The sequence below is a fragment of the Triturus cristatus genome, chromosome 9 (genome assembly GCF_964204655.1).
Source record: "Triturus cristatus chromosome 9, aTriCri1.1, whole genome shotgun sequence".
Taxonomy (NCBI): domain Eukaryota; kingdom Metazoa; phylum Chordata; class Amphibia; order Caudata; family Salamandridae; genus Triturus; species Triturus cristatus.
This window is the reverse complement of record NC_140592.1, coordinates 757,832,274-757,852,051: the sequence shown is the minus strand read 5'-3', so window position 1 is coordinate 757,852,051 and position 19,778 is coordinate 757,832,274. Positions and strand designations below refer to the sequence as shown.

Sequence of the window (19,778 nt, the reverse complement as noted above, 5' to 3'; positions counted from 1 at the left end):
TATGACTCAGGAACACATTTAGGACCCTTTGATTTGTGAGATACGATCACCAGTGCTACTCATTTCAGACTGACTATAACTTAGATGCCTGAAATCCTGATCTTGGTATCTATCTATCTTGTCTGGCGCCCCATAGGTAGCAGTTTTAGCCAGTGGAAGTTCTTCGTAAAAACTGGCAAATAAATAAATGAACAACTAAACCAAGAATCTCAGGAACAGGGTCTACTTATAAATGTTTGTCATGTCTGCCACAAAAACACCAGATGTGGATTAATGGACAGGGAACACTCAGGTCACCAAAATCAACAGTCGGAAACCTGGAACTGAAGAAAATTCAGAATGCGAGTACAGTAATTTCCCAGTTTCTCAGAACACATTGTCAGAAGAGAAGGGCAGAGATGCCAGAGGTTAGCAAGCAAGATATCCAGAGCAGGTCCACACCAAGCAGCCTGTTAACAGAAATAAGAGTTTGCTGATGTGGCCATCCCATAATGAGGTGCCCTCTACCCAGCCACATTTCATAAAACTGTTGCCTGTCCCTTGTCCAGCTGCTCCTGTTATATGATATGCTCTATACAGGACCTTAAGCTGAAAAAAAGCTCAGACTAGCTTTTATAGCAACCTACTTGGGATGCATAATGGCAAGGCAACCTCCAAGTCCTTATCTTCCAATTGGCCTACATCTCTTTCCCACTCTTCATTGAGGTCACCTAGACAATGGGGTGTATTATTCACTAGTGTTTTATAAATTAACGCTATGTCATGCTAAACACGGATATTTTGCAAAGTACTTACAAGCAGCTCTTTTCAACACAGAAGCAGAGTGAAAAGCTGTCTTGACCCAAGTCAGTGGTACTCCTGCAGTCTACCATGCAGACATGAAAACCAGCGTTCATCTGTAGACACCAGCCACCTGCAGAACCCACACAGCCCTTAGTAGCAGACAGTGGCTCCACCATCCTGGGCTAACCCATTAGATGCTGCTGGGCAGAGGCCCACAAAGGTGAATGAAAACAGTGCATAAAGAACATGTCAATCTTCGATGAAGCCACCTGTAAAGGGACTTTACAAGGCGGTGAAGTCACAAGGCGTCACAGAGGAAACATCCTCAGACGCCGGAGCAGAGGTAACGAACGGATACTACATATAGCCAGGCTGGACCTGGGACTAGTACCTGCCTCCTAACCATCACAGCTCACCTAGAAAAGCCCCAGGCGTTTTCATGGACAGGGAAGCGTTAGACCTCCAGGAAACCAGCCTCCGTGTCTAGGCCCATCCTGATAAAGACACCAGATTGTATTATGAATGTAAACACCAAAGGACTGCAGAAGCAACATCTCTCCAGAGCACATTCCAAACTAAGCAAATATGTAAACCAAAGCAAACAAGAAAGGAAATCTGACTGGTTAGAGAACAGTTCAGCGTCTGCATCAGAGAAACAGACAAACAGTGCGGCGGTGGAAGGTCAGGCAGTAATGCTCTCTTGTCAAGACAGAGGAGCTAAACATTTGTGTCGAGTTTAAAGGACTTGCACATATCTTTTCACCAGACATGACTTCTCATCATACTTTTAAAAGATGTTGTGGGAATGATAAAAGGGCATACCCTCATTTGCATGAGGAAAGTGCACACCTCTTTTATGTTTATCTTGGAATTACAACGATCTTATCTTGTAATTCCAGTATTCATTTTTGTGGCATGCCCTGTGGTTTCCTCCAGTGAACCTGGCAGCCTGTCAGTGCAAGCTTTTACTTTGCTGTCCATCAGCAGGGCAAGGCTCTGATGGCTGGGTCCACCCATGGTCTACCCCTTTTTGGGTGATGGTGATCACTGCCCACTTGAACCAAGCTATAAGGTGTTTGTCACGCAAAGAGGTTTGATTTTAATCCACACATACAGGCAGTTTATCTAAACCCATGTGGGAGACTGAGATGGGCTCGACCCTGTAAAGGTTTGCCCAGTCCCAAATAACTGGGGTTCCTTGCCTATCCCTGTGTGCTTAACATGTGTTGGTGGTACGTGTCTTGTGCGCTGTGTGTGCATTTGCACAAAACAAACATTGGTGAATGCAGGGCTGTCTTAACAGCATTATAGGCCCCCGGGCAAAGCAGTGAACTGGGCCCTGCCTACACAACCACTCACAGGAATAATAATGTTTAATGGAAAATGAGTGTTAAATTCTGGTCTGCATTGGGCCCTTATGCTTGTGGGGCACCCGGGCAACTGCCCAGCATGCCCATGCGTTAAGACGACACTGGGTGAATTGGTGCTGTCCACTGGTACATCATGTACATGAGTGCACTAGATATCGATCTCCTGCAGGGTACCGTTATTCAGGGTGAACACAGCTGCCTGGACTATCCACATTTTGGAGTCTGGTCAGTAGTGGGGGGCGATAAGCTGTATTAAAGGCAGCAGAGGGGCCTGGCCGAATAAATAAATCATCCCCAATTGAGTCAGTCTGGACTCTGAGCTCATTCATAGTAGAGACTTGAATAGAATCAGTCTCTTTGCTTGTGGAGCCCGTGTGTCATTCAGCAGCCGTTAAGGTAGGTTGATCCCATTGTGGCTGTCACCAGGTGTTGAGGTCCTGTTTAGGCTTACACTGTTTCTCAAAAGGTGTGGAGATACCAGATGGGACCCTTTTCACTCTCACCGGATGTCGAGGTAGGAAATGTGTCCCAGTGGTTCTCAGTAGGTATTGTGCTCTTTGGGAATCTTTGCAGATGCTGAGGTACCGGGTAGACCCTTGATGCCCTCTGCAGAGTCTGAGGTACAAGGTGCAGCTCCTGTGTGTCGTAACAGAGATTGCGGCCTCAGGTTTCGCCCACCTGGTACTCAGCAGTTGAGACCTCTGGCATTGAAACCTTCAGAGGTTACAATTAAGAGCTATGCGACACTGGTGGCTTTTGAGTTATATGTCTGCAACATCTTCTCAATTTCTTTTGTTTTTGTTTTGCAGTCGAGCAAAAGACCTGGTTGCCATGAGTGCCGGTAAGACCTTCTCCCATTACATACCCGGATTACATCAGAGCACGGGTCTTTGTGACTGGGCTGAAGAGGGTGGTGGACTGATGACTGAGTAAGATGGCCCTCTGGCCTGGAGAAGAGAAATGTGTAAGGCCCCAGACTCCTCTTGTAGGATTCTTGTGAAGAAATGCATTATTTCACTTGACTTCCAGGGCAGGTGAACTCCTAAGAAAGCCTCTCTATCATCACATCTCAACTGTAGGATTCTCTTGCATTGTCTTTTTAAGGATCTTCTTGTAGGGGCACCCTCTTTGTGGGGCCTCCTTGTGCCATATCCCTGGGGTGAGGACTAGTTGCACAATCACACTGTGGAGGGGGTTCCCTGGCACAGGTTGCATGCCTAGGTGGTGGTTGTACAACTTCTTGTAGTATTGGTTTCCTGCAGACCTTGTCCTTTTGTATGGGGCCTCTTGCACTTGGATCACTAACTCAGGCAGGTAGGTCTTCTTGCATTTCGAGGAGTGTGATGCTGTCCTTGCTTCTATTTCCACCTTCAGATGACCCCTTTCCTGTCCATTTATTTCAGGTTCTTCTGGATCCAGGCGTGGAAACTACAACCTAGGTTTGTTTATATTGTAAAGGGGTGAGAGATTTGTTCGAAATTGCATTCCCATAGCAACTAAGGGAGAGAAGAACACATGTTCATCCATTGCCAAGGGCAAGGCTGGAGTGAGTCCTCGAAGGGCCTGCCTCCAAAGCAGCAATGATGTCGAAGCCAATCACAATCGGACATTGGGTTTTGTGTTTATCCTGACCTCTATATTAGAAAGTTTGTTTGATCCCAGCCTCTTTCCTGGAGGCCTCTCAAAATGGCATCTACTTTATTAGTGTGCTACGCACCTATAAGATAGCTATTATTAGCAAGTCTTGTACATGCTATTGGGATTGCTAAGAATCAAACATTAGCCGACCTCCCTGTACATATTTGAATGCTTTTCTCCCAGCATCCCCGTTAGGCATGTCAGCAGGTCGCTGTGTCACCTGCTGTGCAGCTCATGTAGCATTTAGAAGGAAGGGCTGTGTGTCTGAGCATCATAATAACCTCTATTTAGACACCATCCCACATTTTTTCATATTTTCCTCCCACAGAGGGGATGTCCATCAAGATGTTTCTGCGCGGCCGTCCCATCACCATGTACATCCCATCTAACATCCAGAACTATGATGACTTAAAGATGGAACTTCCGGCGGAGAGGCTGCAGCTCGACTGGGTGTATCCTTCCTCCCAGTGCTTAATTTGTCAAAAGAAAATAAACATTGCCAGGGCACTCGTCAGGAGGCCACTTAATCTTACACCACCCATTGCCCCTGCCAGCGCTGCCAATCACAGTACCAACACAACTACTAACAATCACACTCTTACAAGTGTGGCAATTTAGACTATTCCATGCCTATAGGAATGGCTTGGGTGGCAGGTATTAGTCTTTTTTTAATGTATATTGAATATATAAACAACTGTTGTTGAACTCATCTCTAAATTAGACAGACACCGCCACCACGTGGCAGACTGTCATAAGTGCCGGTGTTGACAATTAAGTGCTGGTGCCGAGCACCAGAAACCACCGGCTCAAAAGGAGCACTGCTTTCTTTCCTCTCTTCTGAGCTTTTTTCTGTCTCCTTCATTCTGCAGCTCTCTCTTTCTTAGTCTTTTTCTCACTCTGGCCTTTTCCCTCTCTCCCTCTCTCTGCCCCCTCTACCTGTCTCTCTCTCTCTCTCTCTCTCTATCCCTAAAACATTCTTTATATTGCTCATGATTGGATAGCTTTATTGTCTCAGTAAAATACCTCCCTATTCTTGTGTTTGTTCTGCCACTGGAGCATATTTTCTTTACTTTACTTTTGACTTGATGATGTGTATCCTTCCACTGCTGACATCACAGGACTATTTTTCCATTTGTCTTTTTTGCGGTCTGTACAAGGGCATTCCGCCTATCTCTCTCCCTCTCTGACATCCCTGTATGGTCAGCAACACACCCCCTTACCCAAGCTCATTCACTGCTCCCACATTTCATTTGGGATTTAGGACTCCATATGAGCTTACTTTCTCTCTCATGCTCTCTCTTTCCCTCTTTCCCGCTCTCTACCTCACATGTCCCGACAGACTCCGCGCCACTGACTCCTGCCACTCATCTGTTGCTTTCTCATCCTTATGTGCTTCATTGTTTTCTTTTTCTTTAATACTTTGTGTTATGAAGCAGCTTCACAGTGCTATGAGGCTGTTCGACTCCCCGTTCATCATTGCCAACTGCCCTGCCTCTTCCTGTTCACTTTATTTGTATGTTTTTAATTATTTCAGAGAGGCCCTGGTAGCAGCCCACTGCTACCGGGTCGCTTGCCTTTTTTCGCAGCATTGCACGTGCTTTCCTTTTTGTATGTAGAATTTCAAAATGGCAGTCAATCATCTTTGAACAGCAAATAAAATTAATTATTTACCCAAAATGGCCACCGGTGTATCTCAATCTAGGCGCACACGTGTGGTACTCCTACTTTGTGCCTTGGGAAGCGCCATCAGGGCTGGAACGTACTTTCGGGAAATGCAAAATTATAACTTTTGTTTTAAAACACTTGGAGAATTTGTCACTTTCCCCAAAATATTCCAGTACTGGGGTTAGTGTAAATATGCCCCTTGCACTATTTTGGTCACTTTCCCCAAATAATCTAGGAATATATAATTTACTTTCTGAGTGCCCACAACACCCTCTCCATCCCTAAGGGAACAACTGAAGTCAGCAAACTCAAACGTCCTACACATCAGCAGGCATCAGCGGCCATGTTGTAACACTGTTTATTTTAAAAAATGAATTCTTAAATTGCCGCCTAAACGAAACCTATTGGCTTTGTTAGTATTCGTTCTTTAACTAGATTCTGACAATGTTTCTCTTTCTGCTCTTCTTCCCTTATTTGTTTCTTTCGTTTCCTCTGTTGCATCCATTTGACTGCAAGAAACCCAAATGCAGGTGTCATGTCCCATGCTGAGTGACGTAGAGGGGCCAGTATATTAGAGTTGCTCCCTGCTGGATAGGATGGGCCGTGTGTCCCAAGAGGGTTACATCAGATACAGGTGTATCCCCTGTTTATTGCCTCAAAGTGTCTGTTGTGGGTGGGATGAGGCCATAGAGTCTTACAAGCAGTGCTTAATTTGTATTAAAAAAATATAATTGAGTGCCAAGGCCCTGCTCGGAAGGCCACTGCAGCCTGCACCATACATTGCCTCTGCCAGCGCTGCCAATGACAGTACCAACATAACACTTAGCCATCGCAATCCTTCAAGTGTCACAATTCAGACTATTTCAGACCACACAAAGCAGTAATAATGACGTGAGAGGTTGGTATTATTCATTTTCAATGACATTTGACTTAATAAAAACGGTTGTTGTGCACATCCCAGACAGCGCCACCATGTGGTGGACTGTCACTAGAGCCGGTGCTGGCAATTAAGTGCTGGTGCCGAGCACCGGAAACCACCGGCTCAAATTAAGCACTGCTTACAAGGGGCTAGCAGGTAATGTAAACTTCCCTGTGTCCTCCCATCCACAAAAGACTAGGATTAGCAATACTATGTGTTCAAACACCAGCGATTCTTATTTGACTGTGGCACCACGGGACAGTCTGTCTGTCTCACAGCAAGACCGCTTGTATAGAGCTAGACCCCGGCTCAGTTACTGAATTCACACAATCTGTCCCTTGCTCTCTCCTCTGATGAGCAGGGCAGGTTGTTTTGCCCTGGCTGGGATGAGCTAATGCTGTTCAGCCCGCAGACTAAAGTTGAAGAAATCCTACACCATTAAGTATCCTTACAGTGGCTGATCAACCGCACAGATACAAGTGCAGTGTGTTCAAGGTTGATGAAACGTGTCAGGGCTGACTGGTTGACTCAGATGCTGAGATATTGATAGCCCAGCACAAATAAGGACTGCTCAGTGGGCTCCCTGAGAGGATTCTGTAGAGCAGCAGAATAAATCACAACAATCCAGGTCAGGAATGGCGGCCACTCCTTTTCCTATCTGGCCACACAAGCATGGGACCAGCTCCCTGTTGAGCTCTGTACTTTGAGCTCTGACCTGCTTTTCAGAAAGAATCTTAAAGCTTGGCTATTCGCTTCATCCTGAATGTTGTTATTTCAGTACTGTTATTCTTTAGCGCCGGGACACTCTCAGAAGTAGTGCATTCTACAAATCAACACATTCATTCATTTATTCATTCAGTCTGTTAAGGTATCTCCCACTGCTCTTCCTACCATTACACAGTAAAGAGCTAAAAAGTAAGACAGAATAAGCAGTGGCGGCTGACACAGATGAGGAGTGGTGAGGTGGGTGGATCACGTCGGGGGGAGTACGTGGGGTGGAGAGCATGCACAGTGGTGTTTTTTTTTTTAAATAAGAGATTTACCTGGTGCCACCGGCCACCTCGCGCTCCTCTGTTCCTGGTCCCAGCAGTCCCTGGGACAGCATCACAGACTCCACATCCAATCCCCACACAGCTCTGAAGCATGAGAGCAGCGTGGGGATTGGCCTGAGTGGGCTGTATTAATGCTTGCTCAGGCACAGGGAGTCTGTGCTGTTTTTCCAAGCCAGCTGAGGAATACAGCTGGGTTGGAGGAACCTAATTGCGCATGTCAGTTTGGCCAGCCTGAGGCGTCTGGCCAAACTGACATGCCCACTTAAAAGTGCACCTAGCACTCCTCCGCCCTCCCATGCCCCAGCAGCTGAAAAATAAAACAATAGTAAAATATTGGGTTTTTTTCAGGTGCTTGCTCTGAGCCAGTAGGGCTGACGCTCCTCCGCCATTGTGGAAGAGCCACTGCTGAGAATAAGTGCAACACTTACAAAGAACACCGAAAAGCTACAGACATAGGCTACACTGCAACACAACACCCTTCCAACAAAGCAATCCCCCATGGTGTAGTATCATGTCCCCCATCCACTATCGCACAGCGGCGCCTTGTCAGTGTCCGCAGTGCTCCACAAATGCACCTACAAATTCAACAAAATCCATGCACTCAGCTGTTCAGAGGGCAGCACAGCCATGTACCAGGACCTTCAATACAAGATGCCAAAACACATCTATTCTGTAGAATATGATGACAGGAATGACAGGGCACTTAAGTGCGACTATATGCTTTGTGGAGATTGTCTCAAATCAGAGCACACAAGGAAAAGCTAACGAGTCCACCAGGCCTGTGCTTAATTTGTAAAAACAATAAGTGCCAGGGCTCTCGTCAGGAGGCCCCTGCAGCTTGCACCACACATTGCCCCTGCCATGCTGCCAATGATAATAATACAACTACTAACCTTTATACACCCACAAGTGTGATGATTCGGGTTATTTCAGGCCTCCAAAGCAATAAGAATGGCTTGAGTGGCAGTAACAGCAATTGTTAATTTATATTGAATGAATAATTAACTGTTGTTGTAGTCATCTCTAAATTAGCCAGAGAGCACCACCTTGTGGCCAACTGTCACAAGCACCGGTGTTGACATTTAAGTGTCAGTGCCGAGCACTCGAAACCACAGGCTCAAATTAAGCACTGCATCCGGCTAATCTCATCCACAGTTTAATTCTATCAGCCCTTTCTTCCCTTCCCCAGCGGTGACTGTCCAACACTTTGGCTTTCCAGAAGACGCAAAAAGGGGAGTGTTTTGAGCAACTTTCCCCCTTAGCTAGTTATCAGCTTTCTGTGCATAATATATGTGGGCCATATCATTTGCCTGTGCTAATTTCCAAATTGAACTTTTACTTTCAGTCCTGCTTGGTAGTCACTTGCAGACAAACTCAAAAGCCCCACTTATCAAGTATAGTAGTTGCATTTATGTAGTGCTTCCTGTCCTTGACAAGGCTCTGAAGTATTTTGCGGACAGCAGCAGGCTACTCCGTTGTAGTGCTATGGATGGAAAAGTATATGATTCTGTATGGGTAACGTAGGCGCCATGCATGAGGATCAGAGACGTGGTCTTTCCTTGTTTTTGTCACTTTGCCTGTGTGAAAAGCATTGAGGGTTAGGAAATGTAAGCAGAAGGGGCACGGTCATTCAAGCGTTTACTTACCATTGATCTCTCGGTCAATAGTGGTGTAGCTTAATTTGGTGCAACTGTCAAGTGGTACCAGGTGCATTGATTCAAGGAAAAATCCTGGGGTAACTTCTCATGTCCTTTGAACTCAACTGCCCCATAGCAGATATTCAGGGAAACGATAAGCAGTGTAAAACTACAGAAAGTTTTTCTTAAACTCATTAACCTTGCTTACTTTCTGTTGCTAACATTGCTTTAATGGCCATGAGCCCAAGGGTAGCAATGGCAGTGTCAAGGATACCTATGGCACAGCCACTGGAATTATGCAGCTGTGGAGCTGCAATGCTTTCCGCATAGTTATAGATTTTACGCATTTGCCATCCACCATCTGCTGCATTATTTGCAGATTTTAACAAGAAAAATTGTTTCAAACTCAAACGGATAAAAAGTTACTAAAACCGCAGCAACGTGTTTTTTTCACGCAGCGGAGGGCCCTTCACAATAGATGACTGGTCACCTTTCACTTACCTGCTGCAGTATTTTACTGTTAAACTGGTACTAAAGGGGTGAAATGTTTATTAAGAATTGTGTTAACGTGTGAAAATGACAAACTAATACAGTAACTACTATTGCAAAATTTGCCACATTATTCCGCATATTTTGGCTTTTATTGCCGCATATTTAGTCAACCTTGCCACAAAAACCAAGTGACCTTGACATAAGGGCAAATCAGGGTAGCATCTGCTACCCCTAAAATTGACATTCATAAGCTGGACAAATAAAACTTCAGTTAGAGCTTGGTTTGCCAAGTCGCCTGCGGTATAATCTTCATCAATCTTCTGGGCTACCTATTACCTCTCAAATGTATAGTTTTCTAAACAACCTTCACCCACATTTTTTGTACAAGAAGAATAATTTGCAGGTTCGTGAGAAGCATCAGACAGGGAAGAAACCAGTTTGTCCTGTTAAACACCAGCTGCGCATTTGTCAAAAGAAGAATTCTTTGCAGGTTTGATAGAAACATCAGATAGGGAACAAACCAGTTTGTCCTGTGCACCAGCTGTGCGTGCTTTACTGGACAGGCTTGGCAGGTGCGGGGAATGTTGCCAAGTTTTGATCAGTTTATTTCCTGCTCGTTTTCATTCAGCAAACTAGAGGCTCCATGGGAGATACCAACATTTACATTTGTTTAAAAAAAATCATTGTGCCCCAAATAAATTTCCACTATACTAAATTCAGAGTTCCCTCTGCAATATTAACAACCCATCTGTTGCTTAATACCACACCAGCAGACAACTCTACTAAGTGTATGCCACACTAAACCTGCCCATTAGGCTAATATCATCCCGGGATCTTAGGCCACTTTGGACCCATCTCTCTTAAGGTCAACGATGGACCACAACATATAACAATAATACGATATGTTAATAACCAAAATTATTAATTCTGACCTATTAAATTGCCAATTTAATCCATAAAACCATCCAGTCTGCTACCAAAAACGGATCCAGCATTTAGGAATTGACAAATTTGTATCATCTGGACCCAATTTAATACCTAAAAGTCCCTTTCACGCTGCATGAGTTTAAACAAATCTTACCAATTTGCTCATCATTTTATTTAACCTCTTCCTTCTTCGATGAATCTTGGTTCGTGGTCAGGGATTGGCAAAATAATATTAGAATTCTAAAGAAGTACCATCACGAAGAATAATCATTCAATATAACTAAATTGACACTAATAAAGACAAACTCTATTTTCTTATCAATATGCTTTATCTAAATAATGTGATTGCTCATCAAGTACAATACAGCTCGAATCATAGATCATCACACAAGAGAACAGTAATGTGATAAATCACAATTGTACATCTCAAATATCAGCGCAATCAGAGAGTGGATAGGCGTAGAGACAAAAGAATAAAGACATTTGCAAATAAGATTTATGCAAATTTAGAATATCATACTAACCGATCACGCAGAGTATTAGACATTTGGAAAGCTACCCTCTGGCCAGGAGAGTAAGCTGGGCATCCCCAAGAAGAATTGAGGAGCAAAGTCAAAGAGTCAGGCTCAGCAGAACAACAGGCAGCCAAACAGTTAGGAAACAGCAACACAGCTTTCTCCTCTCTCAAAGTGGGAATACATGCGCTAAAACCCCCACCCTCATACTACTAATAGTTATACCCTACATTCACTAAAGATCCAACCCCTTATGTATCATTACACATAGAATTCTCAAATCTCATAGGTTCAAAACAAGGGGAGTCTAATCACTCCACTCTCGATGTGCCTAATTTTTCAACAGTTCCTTTGTATTTGACCGCTCACGTCATCAACTTTCAGCGGAGGAAATTCAGTTATCGCTCTTCCGTGGCTTTTACATTTCTCCATCTTGCAAATGTATCCATATTTGTTATACAAATGTCAACATACTCCATTCGGCAAGGAAGTTTGTTGTTTCCTCTGCACAACCATGGCTAAGAAAAGAAACGTGCTGCTTTTTGGCTGTTATTTTCTGCATTAATTGTGTGCATTTGCGGCCTACACTAACTTTCCCCAGCATGCGCTTGCGCAGTTTTAATTTTTACCCCTTTTTAGTTTTGCGTTTTTAATTTTCACACCATTTTGTTAATAATCCACACAACGAGGAGTTCAATCGGAGCAGGTTTTATTTCGCGAAAACCCTGCTACAGAATCAGGAAGGCTGTTTTTTGCTAGTAGCCTTCTCCTCCCCAGCTCTCTTGAGAGCATGACTGAGCCACAGTCAAGCAGAATAAAAAACAAGTGGGAAGACTACAGAAATAAATATTTGCCACCACCTATAAATACTCATAGAAATCATACTCCTGCTGCATGCCCGAGCTGCCCCTTGTGCCTTGTCTCCTGTTTATTCTTCTCTTGTCTCCCTCTCACATTTCTTCCAGTCTAGGGGTCTCTAGTACCACAACTAAACCCAAGAACTTCTGCTCTCTTTCCTTGACAAGAGCTTGTCTTCAGATATGGCTACCGAGGTCGTGACTCCCGTTCTAACCTTTATGTGCTGGCGTCGGGCGAAGTTGTCTACTTTATTGCCTGCGTGGTTGTGCTGTACCACGTGCAAGAAAGGACCCAGAGGCACTACCTGCGGCACACGGACTGCGTGCGATGGTAAGGGGGTGCATGAGGAACGCGGAGTGGGAGCCAGATGAGTCAACCCTTTGGTTGGCCTGCTCATCACAGTGCAGTGATGCTGTACCACATGTAGGAAAGGATGTGGCAGCAGTACCTGGCAGCAGTGCCTTTCATTTTGTACAACATAAGTGCCCGGACCCTCATCAGGAGGCCCCTGCAGCTTGCTCCACCCATTGTCCCTGCCAGCGTTGCCAATGACAGTGCCAACACAACTATCACTCCCCTAAGTGTGACAATACAGACTATTCCATGCCCCTAAAGCTACAAAACTGGCTTGGATGGCAGGCATGTATTCATCATTTTTAATCTATACTGAAATAATAAACATCTGTGGTTGTGCTTATCTCTAAATTAGACAGCGCTACCACGTGGCAGGCTGTCATAAGCACTGGTGTGGACAATTAAGTGCTGTTCAGAGCACCAGAAAACACAAATAAAGCACTGCAGAGCGTCAGACACTGACAGCGTAAAATGTTGGGAAGAAGGTGTACAAGGAAATGATGTAGAGGGATCAATGAATGGAAAGGAAATGTTAAGGGTGTTGTTAAATATAGTTAAGGGGTTTACTGGAGGACACTCAAGATACCTTGATGGGTGAGCACACAGATGGGTTTCATTGGGTTTCTGGTTAGTAGTACCCTTTGGGTCCAATTCACAAAGTGTTTTCCATAAGTAGTTGTGACTACTCGTGGCGATCAGGAATTGAGTTAGGAGAAAGTCACACCTACTCACAGAAATGTATTTGTGAATTGGGTCATGATGGGCTTTTGTCCAACGTAAGTCAGTTGGTCAGATCTTCTTTATTCGGTTAAGATAACCGTAAAAGCGCAATGTCCTTTAGGTCTATACAGAAACGCCCTTGTGTCCTATAGTTTTGCTTTGCTGGGTCCCAGTAGAGGATTTCAGGGCAGGGAGTATGCACACTTCCAAATCCATTGGGGGAAGTATGTGTGTGTTTGTCTCTGAATTAATATGTGTCATCACATAATTTAAAAAACAATGCTAATTAGCAGGTGACGACCCCAAGATGCAAATTCCAACAGCCAATTTGGATTCATTTTCAGCTTGTTGCTGAGAGAACACTTAGCCCCAGCAGTTGTTCATATGCTATGATTTTCTATGAAAGCTTTTCACATTTTAGTACTTCTTCAGGCTCTAAGTCTTGGTATGAAAAGAAAATTTGGGGGATTTTCTTTTGGTGACAAGCATCATTTTCTCCTAGCTCATGGCCTTTTCTTGTCAAAACCATCTTCCTGTAAAATTGAAAGCCACTAGGTCGTAGTGCAATGGTTATTTTGCTTGTCTTTTTTTTTTTAATTGCCGGCATATGTCACAAATATAAAAGAAAAAAAGAAATATGCTGCCACCTAAGCATGGACCCGTATGCTTACAATGAAAATGTTAAATGTAAAAAACATTCACTGAAGCAGCTGTTTTACTATGATGTTTTTAAATAGCAAGCCATATACCCATGCCATGCACTTTTATTATTATTTGTGAATGAAACAAGACTAAATCACCACCTAACCAAGCACTCAAACCGGAAGCAGCTTCAATGTTACAATGTCACTTAAATCTTTATAACCGCAACTTTAAAAATTGAGACAGGGAACCACCACCACTGCTGCTGCCGCTGCCTGCCACCGCATACGGAGGGAGAGGACTATGCCTCCCATACTGCCCTGATGATCGTCACGCCCGGAGGCGCATAAAGAGAAGCGCGGCTCCCGCTTCGCGGGAACCGCCACCACTGCCGCTGCCTGCCACCGCATACGGAGGGAGAGGACTACGCCTCCCATACTGCCCTGATAGTCGTCGCGCCCGGAGGTGCATAAAGAGAAGCGCGGCTCCTGCTTCGCGGGAACCGCCACCACTGCCGCTGCCTGCCACCGCATACAGAGGGAGAGGACTATGGCTCCCATACTGCCCTGATGGTCATCGCGCCCGGAGGCGCATAAAGAGAAGCGCGGCTCCCGCAACGCGGGACGCGGTCGGGCGCGCGCCGTGCGATGCCCGGGCAAAGGGCGGGCCGTCTGCGGCCGTCCGAGGCCGAAGGAGGCAGGGCTGGGCATCGTCATTTGGCCTCAGCAGAGGCTGCTATTTTTGACCTGTCCCTCCACCCACAGACATCTGGTGCTAAGGTACTGTGAAGCCGCTTATTGTTTATTGCATTTGCAGTCGATAGGTGGCCACACAATCGTGTAATTGGGCAACTACATCATGTGTTGTAAAATGAGCAAATTGAAAGGTGTAGCCTGGACCATGGACGCATTTATTGTAAGGGCTGAGTCACTTTTATCTCATGAAATCCACCTGACTGAAAGAAGGTTGTCTCTGGACCCTGCCACGCTACAATCTCGTTTGTCACTGGGTGGTTCTGCTAATGTCAATACAATTTGTCCAAATACACCAAACACATCACCAAATATATCTACAGCAAGACCTGTCCCTGTTTCCTCTAACCTATCCTTACTATTTGAAGATTCCCCTAATGTGCCCGTTTTAGATGCACCCTGTATTAATACTAGGGGTAATGCCGCTAAGGCACAAAGGAACACTAAATTAAGCGGTCAATCTATTAAGAAAAAGCATGCTGCTTCTGCCAAGTCTAACTCTAAAAACGTCAAAGGCTGCCAATCAGCTGGGAACCCAAACATTGTGGTGGCCACTATTACATCCATCAGCATCAGCGGCCAATAAATATGGGCCTGCTATGCAACCGACGGATGTCGCTCTCGCTCCCCAAGTTACATCCTTCATCACCAATCCTAGTGTTTCTCGTTGTAATCAAAATAACTTACCTGTGCCAAATTCAATCCCTACACAGAGGGGAAGCCTGGGCATATACCACATGCGTAACCCCAATGATTTCAATGCGACACTAGGCAGTGTGAATTGTAATTTGCCTCAGCAGGGATCCATCGAGGCTGACCAAAATAATGTGGTCACGGACCACCTCAGAGACACACACCTAAGTCCCAATACAGACGTGCTGAGCCTGCCACCAGCCTCCAGTCCTTATGTGTTAGTATTGGCTGGTGTTCCTAATCTCGCCGAGGGACAGAGGGAATCTTGGTCAGACCTCCGCAATAAATCTGTAGATTGGCTACGCAAACACAAAGGTTTCCACCCCTCCTCAATGAATGAAATCATTATGGCAAGGAGAGTAGGGTGGGTTGGCCTCTCGGATAAGAACATCAGCGGTGATTGCATTGTCCTTGATTTTTGTAGACCACACACGGTCCGTCACTTACTTAGAACTCAAGAGCAATCCTTTTCACAACATACCGATATTTGTGCACTCCCCTTAGGTTATTTTTACAAACCACCCGTTTCTTCGTTTAGGGATGCCCATGTAATACCCTTGGCAGCAAATAGGTTTCATGCACTTCCCAACTTGGACGCTCAGGACTGACAACAATTGTTGTCGACTAATCCGCAGGCCCATGTGGGGGATTATTCAGACATTGTACCCCCATCCTCTAATGATAAATTGGTCCCAACTATGGCAAACATGGGAGCTAATTTAAGCATTCTAAGTTGGAACGTGGCGGGGCTTCAATCCAGGCTTGGAGAACAAGACTGGTTGCGTCTAGTAAAGGAACAAGACGTAGTCATGTTCCAGGAGACTTGGGCCACCGAAGATATTCATATTGAAGGGTTTCATTGTTTTAGTACAGTAGCCCCCATCCCCAAATTGGGAAGACCATCTGGGGGATTATTCATTGGGATCAATGTGGCCGCTGGTGGCAGTTTCAAGGTTCTCTCAACTAATAGTAGAAACTATCAAGTCATCTTTTTTAAAAGGAAGGTTTGTTTATATTTGGTACATTTTTATAATAATGACTTTTACTCGGTTCCCAACAGGAACTTCATTGGGCTGTTTGATTTTATTTCTAACCTAGACAGTCAACAAAACAGGGAGGGATCTATCGGGATTCTCTTGGGAGGAGATTTTAATGCTACAATTAATGGTGTGGCGCATGCCAAGGGTACAAGTAATCCTGGGCCCTCGTCCCGTAGGGGAGTAGAATTGAACTTGCTTCTAAAATCAAACAACTTGACTAATGTTATGGATTTGGTGAGCAGCTCTAATACCACTAATAAAAAACTGCCAACATTTGGGGGAAGGGGTTGCTCGTCAATCATTGATTTTATTTTTATTTCTCCCTGCCTTGAAGATCAACTAATGGCCGCTGAAGTAATTGAAACGGATTATGGGGACCATAACCCCATTAAAATAATGTTGAGCTTTGCACCTCGGTCTGTGTTCTCCCTTGAATGAGGAGCAAAAAATCTTGTATCCTCGACTGACAATTTGAGATTAGTTTGGAAGGGCGTTGACGGCGGTGAACTTTTTAAAACGTTAGTTAGAGGTAATATGCATCTCATTAATTCCTGCTTATCACCATACATTGCACACTCTGAGGTAGTCCAAGACTTTTCAAAACTGTGCCTAGCTATCAAAACCCTCCTGTTGAAACCTGCCTCATTGGCAGTAAATAACCCTAAATGGTTCGATCATGAGTGTGCACGGGCCAATAGAAATCTTCGTAGGGCACTGTCATTCAATCCTAGGTGTGCTGCAGACGTACAATCGGCAAGGAGGGAATATAATATTGCAATTCGGAAAAGGAAGGGAATTCTCCTAACGCTGGGAAACTCTATCCCAGGCTGCAAGTTCAAAAAAGGGCAACATTTTTTGGTCTGCAGTTAGGGAGCTTCGACTGATGGGTCAACCACTAACTCCTATTAGTTGTAACATATCAAGCGAGACCTGGGAAAATCATTTTTCAAACATTTATGCTACCCCGCAATCAGAGCTTGATCAACATGATTATGGCCCTTTTACTACTATTGAGCTGACTATCTCTGATATAGAAGAGGCCATCCAACAGAGCATTGGGAACAAAGCACCTGGCCCTGATGGGCTACCAATTGATTTAATAAAATGGACATGGGCTAAGAGTATTATAGTCCCAATTTTTAAAAAAGGAGATCGGTCTCAGCCTAGTAATTATAGGCCGATCTCATTAATCGACAATACTTTAAAAATATTAGGAAGAGTTCTGTACAATAAAATCTCAACCTGGGCAGAGGAAAATAACATCTTAGAGCACTGTCAGCTAGGTTTCCGTAGCAAGGTGGGCACCAATGAGCAATGTCTCAATCTCAACTTGGTTATTGGGAAATACACCATAGCACGGAAATCCCCGGTTTACATGGCCTTTATGGACTTGTCCTCAGCGTTCGACCTCGTTAACAGGTCTAAGCTCTGGGCAATCCTTTTGGCATATGGTTTGGATGAACCTCTGGTACATTTCTTAGCTCATCTCCATAAAGACCTCCAGGCGCAGGTGCAGATTGGCATGAGTGGCAAGGTTTCGGGGATGATTAAGGTAGGAAGGGGGGTCAGACAGGGATGTGTCTTGGCCCCCCTCCTCTTCATCATTTATATTAATGGGCTGAACAACTTGCTCAAAACCTCGACCCATGACGTCCCCATGATTAATGGTAAAACTCTTCCTGTACTATTATACGCAGATGATGCGGTTCTCATAGCCCGCACTCCGAATTCTCTGCGTAGACTAGTACGGACTTTTGTTGAGTACATGGATAGCCTGGATTTATGTGTTAATTTTAACAAATCATTTTTAATGTTCTGTGGTCCTGGGAAGCGACAGTTAAGTTATATTGCAGTGGGTAGTCAGAAATTGACAAGTACTTGTACATTTCCATATCTTGGTTTGGTCTTTGCTGCGAACAGCTCCTGGACTGAGCATCTCGCTCACTCCAGGAGCAAGTTCTCAAAGGCCACCAATTCAATTCTTAGTCTTCCCCGCCCAAAGACCACTGGCGCTATATCAGCCATTTAAATTTTTTTTAAACTACAGTGTGTCCCTGTTGCGACTTACGGGGCTGAGATTTGGGGTACTGCAAACTGTCCCAGCATTCAGCAGGAAGAAAATAGGTTTTGTAGGAAACTATTGGGTATCCCAATCTCTACCCCACAATACATCTGCCACAGAGAACTTAATCTTAATTATATATCGGATTGCATACGCGCCCGTCCTGCCCTTTTTTGGCTATCGATATGGAAGAACCAGGCTGCCTCCCTCACCAGAGAGATCATTAATGATTGTCTCTTGTGTGACAAAGGGATGGAAATCCCCTGGCTCAGTGGAGTATACCAAAGCCTGTGCAGCGTCAACAAAGGAATTATTTTCCTAAAACCAAACATAGCTGACACTGTGCCAAAAAAGGAGCTTAGAGATGCGCTTTTCTCTTTATATAATGAAGAAAGGATTGGCCTGGAATCTAAGAAATCTTCTGTTCTCAGATATATGTCCATTGAACAGGACTATCATTCCCTACCTATATATCTCACCCTACTCATGAGTCACTGGGAAAGGAGCTTATTATTCCGCCTTAGAGCAGGAACTGTTAGATTTGCACTATGCTTCCCTCTTGGCTATCACCACAATCTCAACCATGTACCATGTCCTTGTGATGGGGTGAGTGGCCAATCAATTTTACACTTTTTATTTTTTTGTAAGTATTATATTAAATATATAAAGTGGTTTTTAAATCCATTTTTTAAAAAGAGAAGGCCAATCAGCCTGGATAATGCTTATACGTGTTTAGTTTCCCTGGCTGACGAAGAGCTGATCCTTCGCACAAGCACTTTCCTAAGAATTGCCATTAGAGCACGTAAGACCATGCCCGACCCTTGAGCCCCCACCTGACTGACTATCTTTGTACTATCGTTAGTTGGCATATTGTTTTATTTACAGAAAATTATTTATTTTTTACCAATGAAGTTCCTTTTAATATGTCATCAAATGTATTAATTGTTATAGCTATATTACCATAAATGCTTGATTATTGTGTATTGTCAATTTTCCATTTCTGCTATTTATATTTTTCGTTAATATGTTGTGCTTTAATGGGTGTTAAGCTACCCGAATAAAGTTTATTGAACTTGAACTTGAGACAGAAAATCACCATCTCAGTGGGTACACACATTTCAGAATAAATAAACAGTTTTTGAAGTTACTATAAAAAAAGCACTCTTTAAACAGCTGTGCAATTGAAAAGAAATGAGCTATTGTTTGGTGGACTTCAAGATTGGACACAGGCTTTGTGCAGTCGCTCAAAGAGATAGAAGCCAATCTGACTTATTGCCCCATGCTGTATTCTGTGATGGCCAAAAGCATGATGTAAACAACAGATTAAGAGACCAATGGATGAAGCCTGTTGACCAAAAGCCTCTATATAAATGTGTATTATGTATGATTTTTTTTTAGAAAAACAATAGTCTGGTGAGGCAACTAAATCTGTCTCAAAAGCCAGATCTAAAGAGGGTCTGAGATGATGGTCAGACAAAGATACTTTTTTAAACTACATGATTTTGCAGATTGTCAGTTGACCAAAGTTATCAAATCAAGAGCCCGCTAGGAGCAGAATAGGAGGTTGACAAATACAAATTCAAGAAGCACATTGTTTGTTGTGTTAGACGAGTAAGCGGCAAACATTGGGTCATAGATTTCTAATTCAGAGGGATGGGA

The 19,778-nt window shown here is 44.2% G+C and overlaps 1 protein-coding gene across 1 annotated transcript in view; it reads left to right on the top strand.

The window, feature by feature from the left end:
• The window catches only part of EML3 (EMAP like 3), a 349,814-nt gene that overhangs the window by 225,470 nt on the left and 104,566 nt on the right, over nucleotides 1-19,778 (top strand). Inside the window, exons 6-9 of the mRNA XM_085626072.1 lie at nucleotides 2,963-2,994; nucleotides 3,557-3,592; nucleotides 4,120-4,243; nucleotides 12,037-12,186. Coding sequence (XP_085482198.1) covers nucleotides 2,963-2,994; nucleotides 3,557-3,592; nucleotides 4,120-4,243; nucleotides 12,037-12,186 — 342 coding nt within the window. The remainder of the gene's footprint in view (nucleotides 1-2,962; nucleotides 2,995-3,556; nucleotides 3,593-4,119; nucleotides 4,244-12,036; nucleotides 12,187-19,778) is intronic.